This window comes from Hemicordylus capensis, chromosome 2 (assembly GCF_027244095.1).
Source record: "Hemicordylus capensis ecotype Gifberg chromosome 2, rHemCap1.1.pri, whole genome shotgun sequence".
Classification (NCBI taxonomy): Eukaryota; Metazoa; Chordata; class Lepidosauria; order Squamata; family Cordylidae; genus Hemicordylus; species Hemicordylus capensis.
The window spans coordinates 26,635,160-26,647,347 of NC_069658.1; the positions used below are offsets into that span (position 1 = coordinate 26,635,160).

General features: G+C 41.6%; 1 protein-coding gene across 2 annotated transcripts in view; it reads left to right on the forward strand.

Annotated features, from left to right (window-relative positions):
- Positions 1-12,188, forward strand: part of WDR70 (WD repeat domain 70) — a 165,377-nt gene that overhangs the window by 79,632 nt on the left and 73,557 nt on the right. Inside the window, exon 10 of one of the 2 annotated variants that reach the window (XM_053298643.1) lies at positions 9,203-9,377. The exons of the other annotated variant lie outside the window; for it this stretch is intronic. Coding sequence (XP_053154618.1) covers positions 9,203-9,377 — 175 coding nt within the window. The remainder of the gene's footprint in view (positions 1-9,202; positions 9,378-12,188) is intronic. 2 annotated transcript variants of the gene reach the window in all.

Consider the following 12,188-nt stretch of genomic DNA (forward strand, 5'->3'; position numbering starts at 1 on the left):
GGAAAGTAACACTTCAGATGATTTGGTCAAGGCTTCCCAATGAAGATCATATTTCCCAAGTAGATTCTGTTTTTGTTCTTCAGTTATAAGAGAATACTCTGGGCATTTAAGAAACAAGAAAGATGCCTAAATTGTAGGTAAGCTTCTTGGGTTACCCATTACACTAAAGATGTAATGTTGGTATACCTGCAATCTACTGCAGCCTGCTGGATAGCATGATGTTGATATGCTTTATGAAGTTGTAATTGTAGCTTAAAAGTACAGTAATTGCTGCAGTGTTCTTGTACGTTCATCCTGTGGGCCTCCAGAACACATGGGAATTCTGGAGTACCAAATTAAAGATTAAGATGGTTGCCAAGTCACAAATTTTCTACTGGCAAAGACAGACTTAATTTAGAAATGGCAGTGCCCTTTTATAACTGGTCTTCTGTAGCAAGTAGTACCAAACAATAGTATAGCAAAGGATTTGTTTGGTCAGATTAAATGTCTAGGTGGAAAAAAATCAGTGGGGGGAGAGCTATATTCAGCCGAGAAATGAGCTAGAAAAAGGATACAGAAGTTCAACAGGATATCTTAGAAGGTTAAAAATTATAGAAAGTAGTGACAGTTCATAAAACAATAAGCAGAATGTTACATGTCAGATGTATTTGGAATATTTGAACACAAACTATATTTGTGGTTATTTCTGCTGTTTGGTGACACATACCAGCCATCCTGATGGTGGAGACAGATAATAATCTTTACTGGTGTTTAATTGTTCTAGTCCCAAAAGTGCAAAGTCAGGATGTAGGGTATACAACATAAAGATATGCTTAGTCAGATCATTGGATAGTAGAACTCTACAAGTATCAGTAACAAAAGGGGGATAACAGTTTATAACAAGAACATTATGTGTGTGGGATTCTATCATATTGAACTTCATTTATTGTAAATTGTGCGAAGAACAACTATTGTTTAATTATATGGAGAAACTAGTTTAACATGAGAATCAATGTTGAGGCAGACTTTGTATGTACGTGTGTGTGTGTGAGTGAGAGAGAGAGAGACTGCCACCTTCACAGGATTCATTTAGCATGTGTAGTAGTAATTCCCAGTGATTTGCAGTTTTTGTGATCGTTGAGGTACACTTTTGCTTACAGAAATTTCTGCAGTGGACCTCCATAAACTCCCTCTGGCTCACACAGTGCATTGCTCCTGTAAATGCCAATGTAACAATGACACATTCAAAACAAATGTGAAAAACAAACCTTTAAATGTATACGGTAGTACTTGTGCATTTTCAGTTTGGTGGGATACAGGGGAGCTAGATCTATTGGTTTTTCCCATGACACTCTATGGATGCAAGAGCTGGACTTTGCAAGATAGAAAAAACATTGACACTTTTGAACTTTGGTGCTGGAGAAGTTCTTATGTTCTTAGAAGACTTTTGAGGATACCATGGACAGCCAGGAAAACAAACAAATGGATCATAGAACAAATCAATCCAGAATTTTCACTTGAAGCACAAATGACCAGGCTCAAACTAACATACTTTGGACACAATATGCGAAGATCCAGCTCCCTTGAGAAGTCCATAATGCTGGGGAAAGTTGAAGAGAAGAAAAAGACAACCAGCAGCAAGGTGGATGGACTCGATTACGACAGCAATGAATGCACTACTGCGAGACCTTAAAGGCCAAGTTGAAGACAGATCATCCTGGAGAGAATCTATCTGTGTGGTTGCTAAGAGTCAACACTGACTCGACAGCACTTAATCAATCAATCAATCAGCTCTACTGTACCAACTGAGAAGAGGGTGGGGAGCCAATTGCCAACTCCTGCCTCAGTCAAGACACACACAAGGTTGAGGGGAGGAGTGCTTAAGGAAAAGCCTGTATCTCCAACTCTTCTTGTCTCCCTAAAGAGGCTTTCTTCACACTTAGAAAGCCATAGTTCTGTAGGATACAACTCTCATAACATATAAAGTATTTGCACATTAAGTTCATTTATGACTGATTGTAATGCGTTTCTTGGGAGTTTTATTGGCTATTGCTCTGAATTTGTCACCATGCCATTAGAGTTTATGGCTCTCTTTAGCATAGTAAAACTAATTAGGTATATAAAATAAACAAATGGATCCTGTTCCATAAAGTCTCTCATAAATAACTATCCTTTTAAACCAAATAAGGCGGGTCTGTACTGTGAAGCTCTTCTTCATGTGAATGAAGGACTGATAGATAAATTCTGACTCCCTGGTCACCTAACTATGTGTTATTCCAGAACTGATGGAACTAGAATTTAAATTTTTGCTTACGTCAGCTGAACTGATTATGATGAGTGTTTGTGGTTGATATACAAGGTCTTTATTTTAAGACCAGACTCAACGGCTTGTGTTCAGGGTACTTAAGGGAGCTCCTTCTTTGTCATGACCCTGTCACCTATTAAGATCATCTGGAGAGGTCTGGTTACAGTTGCCACCAGCTTGTTTGGTGGCGATTGGACTAGGCCTTCTTTGTGGCTGCCCCAGAGCTTTGGAATACACCATGTCAAAATAAGAGCATCTCCATCTCTGATTGCTTTTAGGAAGACCTTCAAGACACATCTGTCTTCTCAGGCTTTTAACTGAAATTAATTTTAAACTGTTTGTTTTTATCCCATGAAATAGTTTTAACTTTTTATTCTGTGAAATTGTTTTAATTGGGTTTTTTGGTCTATTTTATATTTGTCATATTTTAAATTGTGTACACCGCCTAGAGATGCACATATCAGGAGATAGATTAGATAAGAGGGTGCCCTATTTGTAGTTCACTGTGATCATCCTGAACTTTTAACAAAGTTGGTTGGTGACAAAGAGCATGCATAAACCTAGCATCCTTTTTGACATATTCTTTAGTATTATGGGAGTTGTTGCATCAGGACTCCTTGGGTGACTTGGGGCCAGTCATGTATCTCTCAGCCTAACCTACCTCACAGGGTTGCTGTGGGGATAGAAATAACCATGTACACCTCTCTGAGCTCCTCAGAGGAAGAGTGGGATATAAAAAAATAAATTAAATAATACTCCCATGCAAATATAGATTCACATGTTGAGTTGTGCAGAAAGGAACCACACTGCAGTGGCCCTTATGGGTCACTGTTCCTACAGAACAAAGAACAATGTTCCTACAGAACAAAGATTGTCAAAAACCAACCCCCTTGCAACACCTTTTACTTACCACACTTGTTCTTGTGTATTTGGCTTGGTCCTACAGAACAAGATGGTAAATGGACTCTACCACTTTAGACTGCAGGTATGTTTTTAAATATATTCCTTTTAATTTCTCAACACTTAATATTGCCCTGTGTTTTAAAAAAAATCTTTAAAATTTAGGAACATAGGAAGCTGCCTTCTACCAAGTCAAACCATTGGTCCATCTAGCTCAGTATTGTCTACACAGACTGGCAGCGGCTTCTCCAAGGTTGCAGGCAGGCATCTCTCCCTATCTGGAGATGCCAGGGAGGGGACTTGGAACCTTCTGCATGTAAGCACTCAGTTGCTCTTCTCAGAGCGACCCCATCCCCTAATATCTTACATTGCTTACATGTAGTCTCCCATTCAAATGCAACCAGGGTAGACCCTGCTTAGCAAAGAGGACAATTCATGCTTGCTACCACAAGACTAGGTCTCCTCCCTTAATTATATCTATATATATAAAAGGAGAAACCCTGACTGCAGTTTGAAGTGGTATAGTCCACTCTGCCACCTCAGGTTTCTGTCACCTCATTCCTCTACCTGTATAGACCAGGCCTTCAATACAGCTGCAATGCAGAGAAAGCTGAATACATTTAGAAGCCTAGCAAGCAGCCTTAGCACAAGAAAATGTGGTGGTCCATAAAAAAAACCACAACCGAGCAAGTTCAAATCAAGGGCCCTGGAACACAGCAAAAATTAAGAAGCTTTGAACTGCAGCATTGGAGGCACAGACATGTTGCCCAACCACCTCCCTTTAGATTCCTGATCACACACCACAGACTCACCAGCCCCAAATGTTCATCAACACATGCATAGACACAATGGCACACCTAGATAGTTTGGGTTCTCGGGCCCGACTCCCACTGCCATGAGGCCGCCCCTGCTGCCTGCCCTTGAGAACTGTGAGGTACTCCAGTGAGCCTGCACAGTTCTCACAGGCTGTTGGGCCAAACGGCCAGGCCAAGCAGCTGCTCCCGCTCCGCCCGCCTCTGCCATGAGTGTGGGGGGGGGAATGCCTCCTTGACTCACTCCACCCTCCTGCCACGCACATGGCAGCTTGAATTACTAGCAAGATCACTGGTTTGGCCTGGGGGTGGGGGTGGCTCACAGCGGGGCCTTGTGGTGAAGGCTCCCCTCCCGGCCTTTGGAGGCCACGGACTGTGGCCCCAAGGTCCAGGGGTAAGAACGCCTCTGCATAGACACACTTCTGTGTTCAGTGACAGCTCATCTTTCAACTAGATGCTGGGATACTGAATTATGGATATAGCTTCACTGTTGGGGGGGAAAAGAAGAAAAAAACTTGTCTGTCTCACCATGTGCCTCCCCTGCCTGTCTACACCCAGCCCTGGGCAGACTCCTCCAAGCAACAGGAACCATTTGAGGAAGTTGAGTTGTTGGGGGTCTGGTACAGCTGCCGCTAATGAAGGAGAGGACTGAATGCTCCTCCTTCTGATTAGCAATCAGAGCAATCTGGAGGACTCCAGCAGGTGGCAGAAACTCATCACATCTCCTTCCCCTGCTCTTAAAATCAGTTCCTTTGCTCCAGAGTCCAGACCTCTGCTGAAACAACAACAGCAACAACAAAAATCTACAAATCTGTTTTATATCTCCTGGATTCATGTGTTTCCTGGAACTCTGATTAACTCCTTTTACCCTATTTCCCCTGATTCAACCTGTGTTTTCTATGGAACTGGTTGTTTCATCCAGCAGGCTCCATTTGCCAGCCTTTTTCATGTATGTGTCTTCTGGTGCCCAGAGCTCGATGCCCATGTCATTGAGCTGGCTGTTGTCTATCAGCAGAAGGTTGAGCTAAACAGGCTATTGATTTAATTCGGCATCCAAGTTCTTATCTCAGATGCAATATGTACTCACAGTTCAGGCTCATGTCCTCCTTCCACTGTGTTATTTCAGTGAGCTCCCTGTAGCGTTCTCTCTCCCAGGTGTTTGTCATCGAGAGGTTTTCACCTCTGAGCATGAATGGGAAGTCTGGAACCCAAACATTTTGCTTGCTTTGTTTTCTTAGCCAACTGTGGGAAACTGTCAGCTGTCAGATTTACTTGCCTGATCCAAGGGCTAGAACTAAGTTAGACATGATGTTGTTAGGTTTTTCTTAAGTACTCATTCCCGTTTTGAGAAGCTACTTCACAGAGAATAAATTAGCAAAAGGGTATTATCTCCATTTGAGCCGTTCTTCTTGGAAGGAAGATCTTCCTGTTGTTTTTCTTTCACCTCTTTTGCATATGGTTCAGAACTGATTCTTCTTGTATGATCTGGTTTAAATTATCTTAATTCTATTCAGATGCATAATTTTTGGGTATATAGTTTTCTTGGAGAATTTGTTGCCTAGCAAGTATGGAAAGCTCTTCTGGCTTTTGTAGTTTTAGGATAGTTTTTTCTTCTTCAGCCTTTCACTGTCAGCTCAAATGCTTTTGGTATCCTGAGTGCTGTTTTTTAAAAGTCTGGCAATTAAAAAGTCTCCTAATAAGAACCTTAATAATAGTAGAGACATGCAAATAGTCAAGGGGAGTATTGACAAATAGTCATTGTACATGGTATGTCAAATGAAGAGTTGGGTGTTTTGCCTTAAAATGATTGCTATTGAATGGTTCAGAAATATTTCCAAAATGGGTGTTGACGGTCATCATCTGGGACATGCCATACATGCTCAGGTGGGACCTGAAGAAGCAGTTGCTAAAAGGTCTGGTAACAGATAAACCGATCTAAATTTGGCTGAAATTGAAGATGTTGACTTTTGAAGGAACTGATCCCATTTTACAGAGTAGCAGTGTCTTATAAGGATGCCTGTACTCCTTCATGTTTGAAATATTTGCAAATACAAAATACAACAGAAGTCTCCAGTGAGCCTTCATCCAAAAGGAAACTGAACTCTACAGCACTACCCCTGGAACTTCTCTGTTTGGGGAAGCAGGAAAAGCATATAACATCTTGAGAACTTCTCTATCTGCAGTAATATGTGTTCAGCGTTGCTTGCTCTGCTGCTTCAAACATAGCACTTTCTTCTCACCCAATGACACTCCTCCCTTGACGCACTCACTCTCGTTCTTGCCCCCATACATCCAGTAAGTGTGACCAGCTCCCACCAGTCTTTTGTCATCTTGTCTTTTACATTTCCATTCTAATTTCCTGTCTGTTCCCTAATTGCACAGGTGCTTGAATTGATTTGCCATTTGCCATCTGAAAAAGATTTAGTCTTATGTGTGGGGTGAAAGGCTTTATTCATTAAACTATATTAGGGGGGAAACACACACACTGACAGTAAGATAATATAGCCATATAAATCCCTTTAATCTGTCACAATATGGACCTGAGTGTGCATATTTATTTTTATTATGTCTGCCCTTTACATTACAGTACAGAGGGTATAATACAGCACAACATTGGTAATGAGTCTCTGTAAAATCAAAAAGAAACATCCACATTGTAGGAACTTAAAACTGACCCAAGTAATACAGCCAGCTGTTTACCCTAAACAGAAGTTATTTACATTCTCAGATCATGAATATATCCCTATTACCTTCCAAGAGAGCATTTCAATCCCTTTTAAAATTGCTTTGAATCACTCTTTGGCACTTAGAAGCATCTCACAAAATCTGTTTTGCAGATGTGGAATCTACCACTTTTAAAAAGCTAGTTACATGTAAAATGTGTATGTGTTGTGTATTACGTGTCAGTAAAGAGTAATTCTGTTAGACCTTCAGGCTTTTCAAAGTTAATTTTAGGTTTTAGCCAGTGACATGGACACACAACTGAATTTAAATGCACTGTGTTTAGATTACTGTTTAAATCTAATGTGTGTTTAAACTTGACAAATATTTCTGGTGTTTAGCATGTTGCAATGCAAGTATATCCTGCCCCCCCCCCCAGCCTGATTTTGTTCTGAGCAATTCATGTGCTTTATTAAGTGTGTGTGTTAAATTAAAAGGAAAGTGGCCAGAATTCCTTTCCAGTCTTCTTTGTAAAATAATGGAATAATAGTTTAGTCTACACCCATTATCTGCTGGTGTATAAGGTAATATATGTTGTCTTCTGTTTATTTCTGCTTATTATCTACTTAGTTTCTATGGAGAGTAACATCAGTTGTACCTAAACAGGAATGAAAATGTGCAGGCATAACTGTGTAAGATATATGAGGAAAATATAGGAAAAGGGGACAAGGCCAAATCTGCTTCCACTCCATGTCTGGTCCTATCAGTCCAATCCATCTAAGTGTTTGTCACTGTGCAACTCTGGACACGGAGCAGCATTGGTTTCATACTTGCTGCATCTTCCAAGATAGCTGATCAGAGAATCAAACTACAAGAATTTCAAGTCAGCTAATAACTGGGAGATCCTTCTTGAGCCAGGAAGTCAAGTAACAATAAGAGAGTCACTCATGCTCTGTCCCTAGCTATTCTTCAGGATGCACTGTGGTTCCCCATTCTAAGCAATTTGTGGCAGAACTATGGCATTGAATTGTTTCCTCTAGATCTCCCAACTCTGCTATAGTTCCTCCTTGTCTCATAGTTTGCTCTTCTGCTTGCCCCACTGTATATTTTGCCTTTTCATACTTTGCAAGCTGCTCTACCAGACCAGGTGAGAATATAATCTCTCAAAAACAAAAGCTTCCTAGAGCAGTTTGTAGGGGATATTGTTGTCTGGGACTACTGATATGTTAAAACAATGGGTGATGGTTTTCCTTGTCTGAAAAGTCAGTCATTACAAACAGAGGCGCTCTTACCCCTGGACTTCATGGCTGAAGTCCAGGGCCTCCAAAGCCCCTGGGGCCCACAAATCCCCTTTAGTCTGTCTGGAGTGGTGTGGTCACCCGGTGGAGCATGACGATGCTTAATGGGCGGAAGGGGGCTGGGCTCCAAAGCCCTTTAGGTCGAGGCTCCAAAATTACTTAGGTGCACCTCTGATTACAAATGGGTATGTGCAGCAGAATGCTAACCGCTTTTATAGCTGCCATTGAAATAGTGATGTGTACAGATTATGGAGGGAAAGTGCATTGATGGACTGCAGGAGACTTCCATTTGGCCAGCCCAAACAACTCTTGGCACTTAATTATATATACTCTTTGGGAACCAAATAGCTTATATGAATTTGCTAAACTAGTGTGTGGTCTATCCATTATGTATGCCCAATTTGGTTTTGTAAAACCTACTAGAAACTCTGTTCTTGGTCCTCACTCACATAGCCTTATCTTTTTGGAAGATGGCTGCCTTGATACAGTAGCATTTATGTTGGCAAAGGACCCAACAATTTGCGTATTCTTGGATCCTAACTATTGTTTGTATAGTCTAAACAAATGAGCATTGTTCACCAAGAGCTCATTGCATTTGGTCTTTGTAATTAATGATCTCCATGGCCTGCCAAAGATTGAAATGTTTTTATGTTTTACATGCCAGAAGACTTTTGAATTAATACTCTGGAAGGAATTCGGCATTCTGAAGGATAGAAGTCTTTTGTGTCTAGGGCCATTTAACCAGTCCACCTGTATTTCAATCCTTTCTTTTGCTCTCTTGGCTCCGCATTCTCTCATCCTCAACTGTTTTAATATGTTTCTAAGAAATATAGTAAAGCCAAAGGTATCTTCCCCCCCACTTGTAAAATTGTTTATAAAAGGGTTTGTGGGAAAATAATATAGCTCTAAAAAAGAAAGGTCTTGCGTCAATGAATTATTGTCAGACATACAGTGTGTTAAGAGCCTAGTATTATTCCAGAACTCTTCAACCCAACTGTCTGTTCCAAACTGCAGACTCTCTCCCTCCACAATGCCACACTCCCGTCTTGCTGGATTCCTAGGCGTGTTAGGATTAAAAGCAACCAACTGGCTGTCTGGGCTGCCAAAATGGCAACTTGCCTGGCCATTAGGCCAGCACAGGCCCCCTTAAGTGAGTTTTAAATCTAAATTATTGTTGGAAATGGCTAGATTTGAAATCTACTCTTCAGTCATTTGTAAAACTGTTATTTCTTTTGGTCTTTTGCTAGGACTGTGAGAACGTGGGATGTTAACAACGACAAAAAACACAAAGGGGTTTTTAAACCACGGACAGCTCAAGGTAAACGAGTGATTCCCACGAGCTGCACGTATAACAGAGATGGTAAACTCATTGCAGCGGGCTGTCAAGATGGGTCCATCCAGATCTGGGATAGGAATATGAATGTAAGTGGTGTCTGTGTGTGTGTGTGTGTGTGTGTGTGTGTGTGTGTGTGTGTAATGAAATGTTAAATGCTCAGTCTATAATATGGTGAAACCCCCTCTTGAATTTGTGCTCCCCACCCTCCCCTAGCTATGCTATATTGTCACCTATCACTTTACTCCCAAGCACTATGGAATAAAATAAAGCATATTTTAATAGATTTCCCATCTCACCACTAGAAGCTATCTCTGAAAAATGTGTTAGCTGCTGAAGGCTCTGTTTGCTGATTTAAGTTTTTCCCATTGCAAGCTGTAAATAATTCAGAACCACTATTAGAAATGATGGCAAGCAGTATTTGAGTCTTCCAGGATACGCTGTTTCTGCCCTCAACGTCACCATACTTGAATTTTTAAAAAATCTTTAAAGGAAGGCTCTAGTGTCAAAGTACTGAACTAAAATGTACCTATAAACTTGATTCTAAGCAGTGTGGACTTAACTGAGTTTGGCTTATTTTTCCCACTTCAGAGGTAATTGTCTCATTTTTATATGTAAATCAGCATAACAAGAAAAATTGTCTTAACACTACTGATGGCTGTTGTATGTGAGTCACTATGATCATACCTTGTATACGTTTGGGTTCTGTATAATAATGTGGCAGACCTACTGCTACCTCTTGCATCTCATAATCTTTTGGATTACACGGTGTAGACAGTTTTTCTCTCCGATTATTTGCCAACCAAGGATTGCACTCTATGTATCAGACCACAATCTAGCTCACAAAAGCTTAAGACTCAATAAGAACTTCATTCTTCATTAAGGTGTCACAGGTCTCCTTCTTGTGTGTTGCTACAACAGGCTCACACAGCTACCCTCTGGAATTTCCATAGAAAATCCAGTTACTGAGTTTTAAGCACACCAGCTGACGTCCTAACAAACAAAGCTTGTGTGTCAGGAGGCTCTAGGGAAGCCTTTGCACAACTCCCCCAGTCCTCTGTGTGCGTAGTTGTGCCAGTAGGCAAAACTCCCCTACACTTTATACATGCTCTGTATGAGAGGAAATGTGTCTGTCTGTAAGGCATTTTCTCTCTTACAAAATGCTTCCAGAGTGCAGGAAGAGCTGGGAAATTTTCCCCATTGGTTCAATAATGTGTGTGGAAGAGGACTGGAGCAGTTGCTCATGGGCTTCCGCCATGTCCCCGCAGAGCCTCCTAGAGCATGTGCTTTGTTAGTTAGGATGTCAGCCACCAAGTGGAGCAAGCAATGATAGGTAAAGGTAAAGTTGTGCCATCAAGTCGGTGTCAACTCCTGGTGACCACAGAGCACTGTGGTTGTCTTTGGTAGAAAACAGGAGGGGTTTATCATTGCCATCTCTTGCGCAGTATGAGATGTTGCCTTTCAGCATCTTCCTATATCACTGCTGCCCGATATAGGTGTTTCCCATAGTCTGGAAAACATACCAGTGGGGATTCGAACCGGCAGCCTCTGGCTTGCTAGTCAAGTCATTTCCCCTCTGCGCCATTAGGTGTACAAAACGCTATGCACCTTTTCTTAGAAGCAAGTCCCAGTGTGTACAGTGGGGCTTACTCCCTAGTCAGTGGGTAGGATTGAAGCTTTTGATTTACTTGTGATGTTGCTAACCCTTTAAACTGTCATGCAAAGGGACTCTAGCTCAGCATGCATTAAGGATTAAACCCACAAGAAAGGTGAAAGTGAGTGCTCTCCAGCTGTCAAAGGACAAGGCACCAGCTAAAAAGAGGGCCTACTAGACCCCCTACATAGTAAACAATTGAAAATGTCCTCAAATAATAATTGTTGGAGATGCAGTAATCCTCATGCCAATCTAACACACCTGTTCTGGGGCTGTTCCATAGTGCAAGGCTTTTGGGGGGAAGTTATTATGTGAATTAACCTAGTACTGGACTCATCATCCCTTGTGCTGAAGGACCTGCATGCAGTGTTGGGGTTTATCCCTTCTGACTGGGACCTAAAACCCAGTTCTAAACAATGGCTATGGCGGAGCTTGCTGGTACCCAAGAGGTTAATTTTGAGGCAGTGGAAATCTCCCAACCTCCCTAGGTGTGAGGACTGGGTGCAGGACCTGCTTGAGCTGGCAGCACATGAAAAATGGACCCTCTTAAAAGTAAATAAATTGGATAAGTGGTCTGAAATCTGGGACAACTTCCTTAACCTGTTCTTAGAATAGGAATCCCTCCGACCTATCCACACCTACTAGAGCAATGGTGAGTATGCCTTCACCTCTCCCCCCCCTTCTGTCTCCCCCCACCCTTTTCTCTTTCTTTCTCTCTTTTCTTCTCTCTTCACCCCCCAATCCGTGCTGTGAGGGGAAGGGAGGGCTGGGCTCGGGGGGTGGGGTGAGGGGTGGGGAACTGGGAAAGGCATTGTAAAATACAAAATGTCAAAAAAAATTAAATTTTTTTAAAAAGGATACTGGCAGCTTGGCTATCTGCTGATGTTCTGGCTGCAGCAGCCCATTTGCACAAAATGTGGGTTGGTGAGGGGGAAATAGCGCTGAAACTTCACAGATCTCCTCTGTTTGTTCATAAAAGTCTGAAAAAGTGCACATGCATAGCAATGTATCATGTCATTTTTAAGAGGCACAGAAGTTCATGAGAGAAACGATAGGAATAAGTGGGCTACTAGAAATTCTATTGTTAAATCTACACCAGAGAAGTTTAATATTTGAGCACTGTCTTCACTGACAGCAGCAGCTGCACAGGTGATGAAAGCCAGCCTCTGAAAAAATTATTATTCTGTTGGAACAAGTTTACGCTTCAAATAACTCCTAAAACCTCCATGCCATTAGGGTGTTTTAC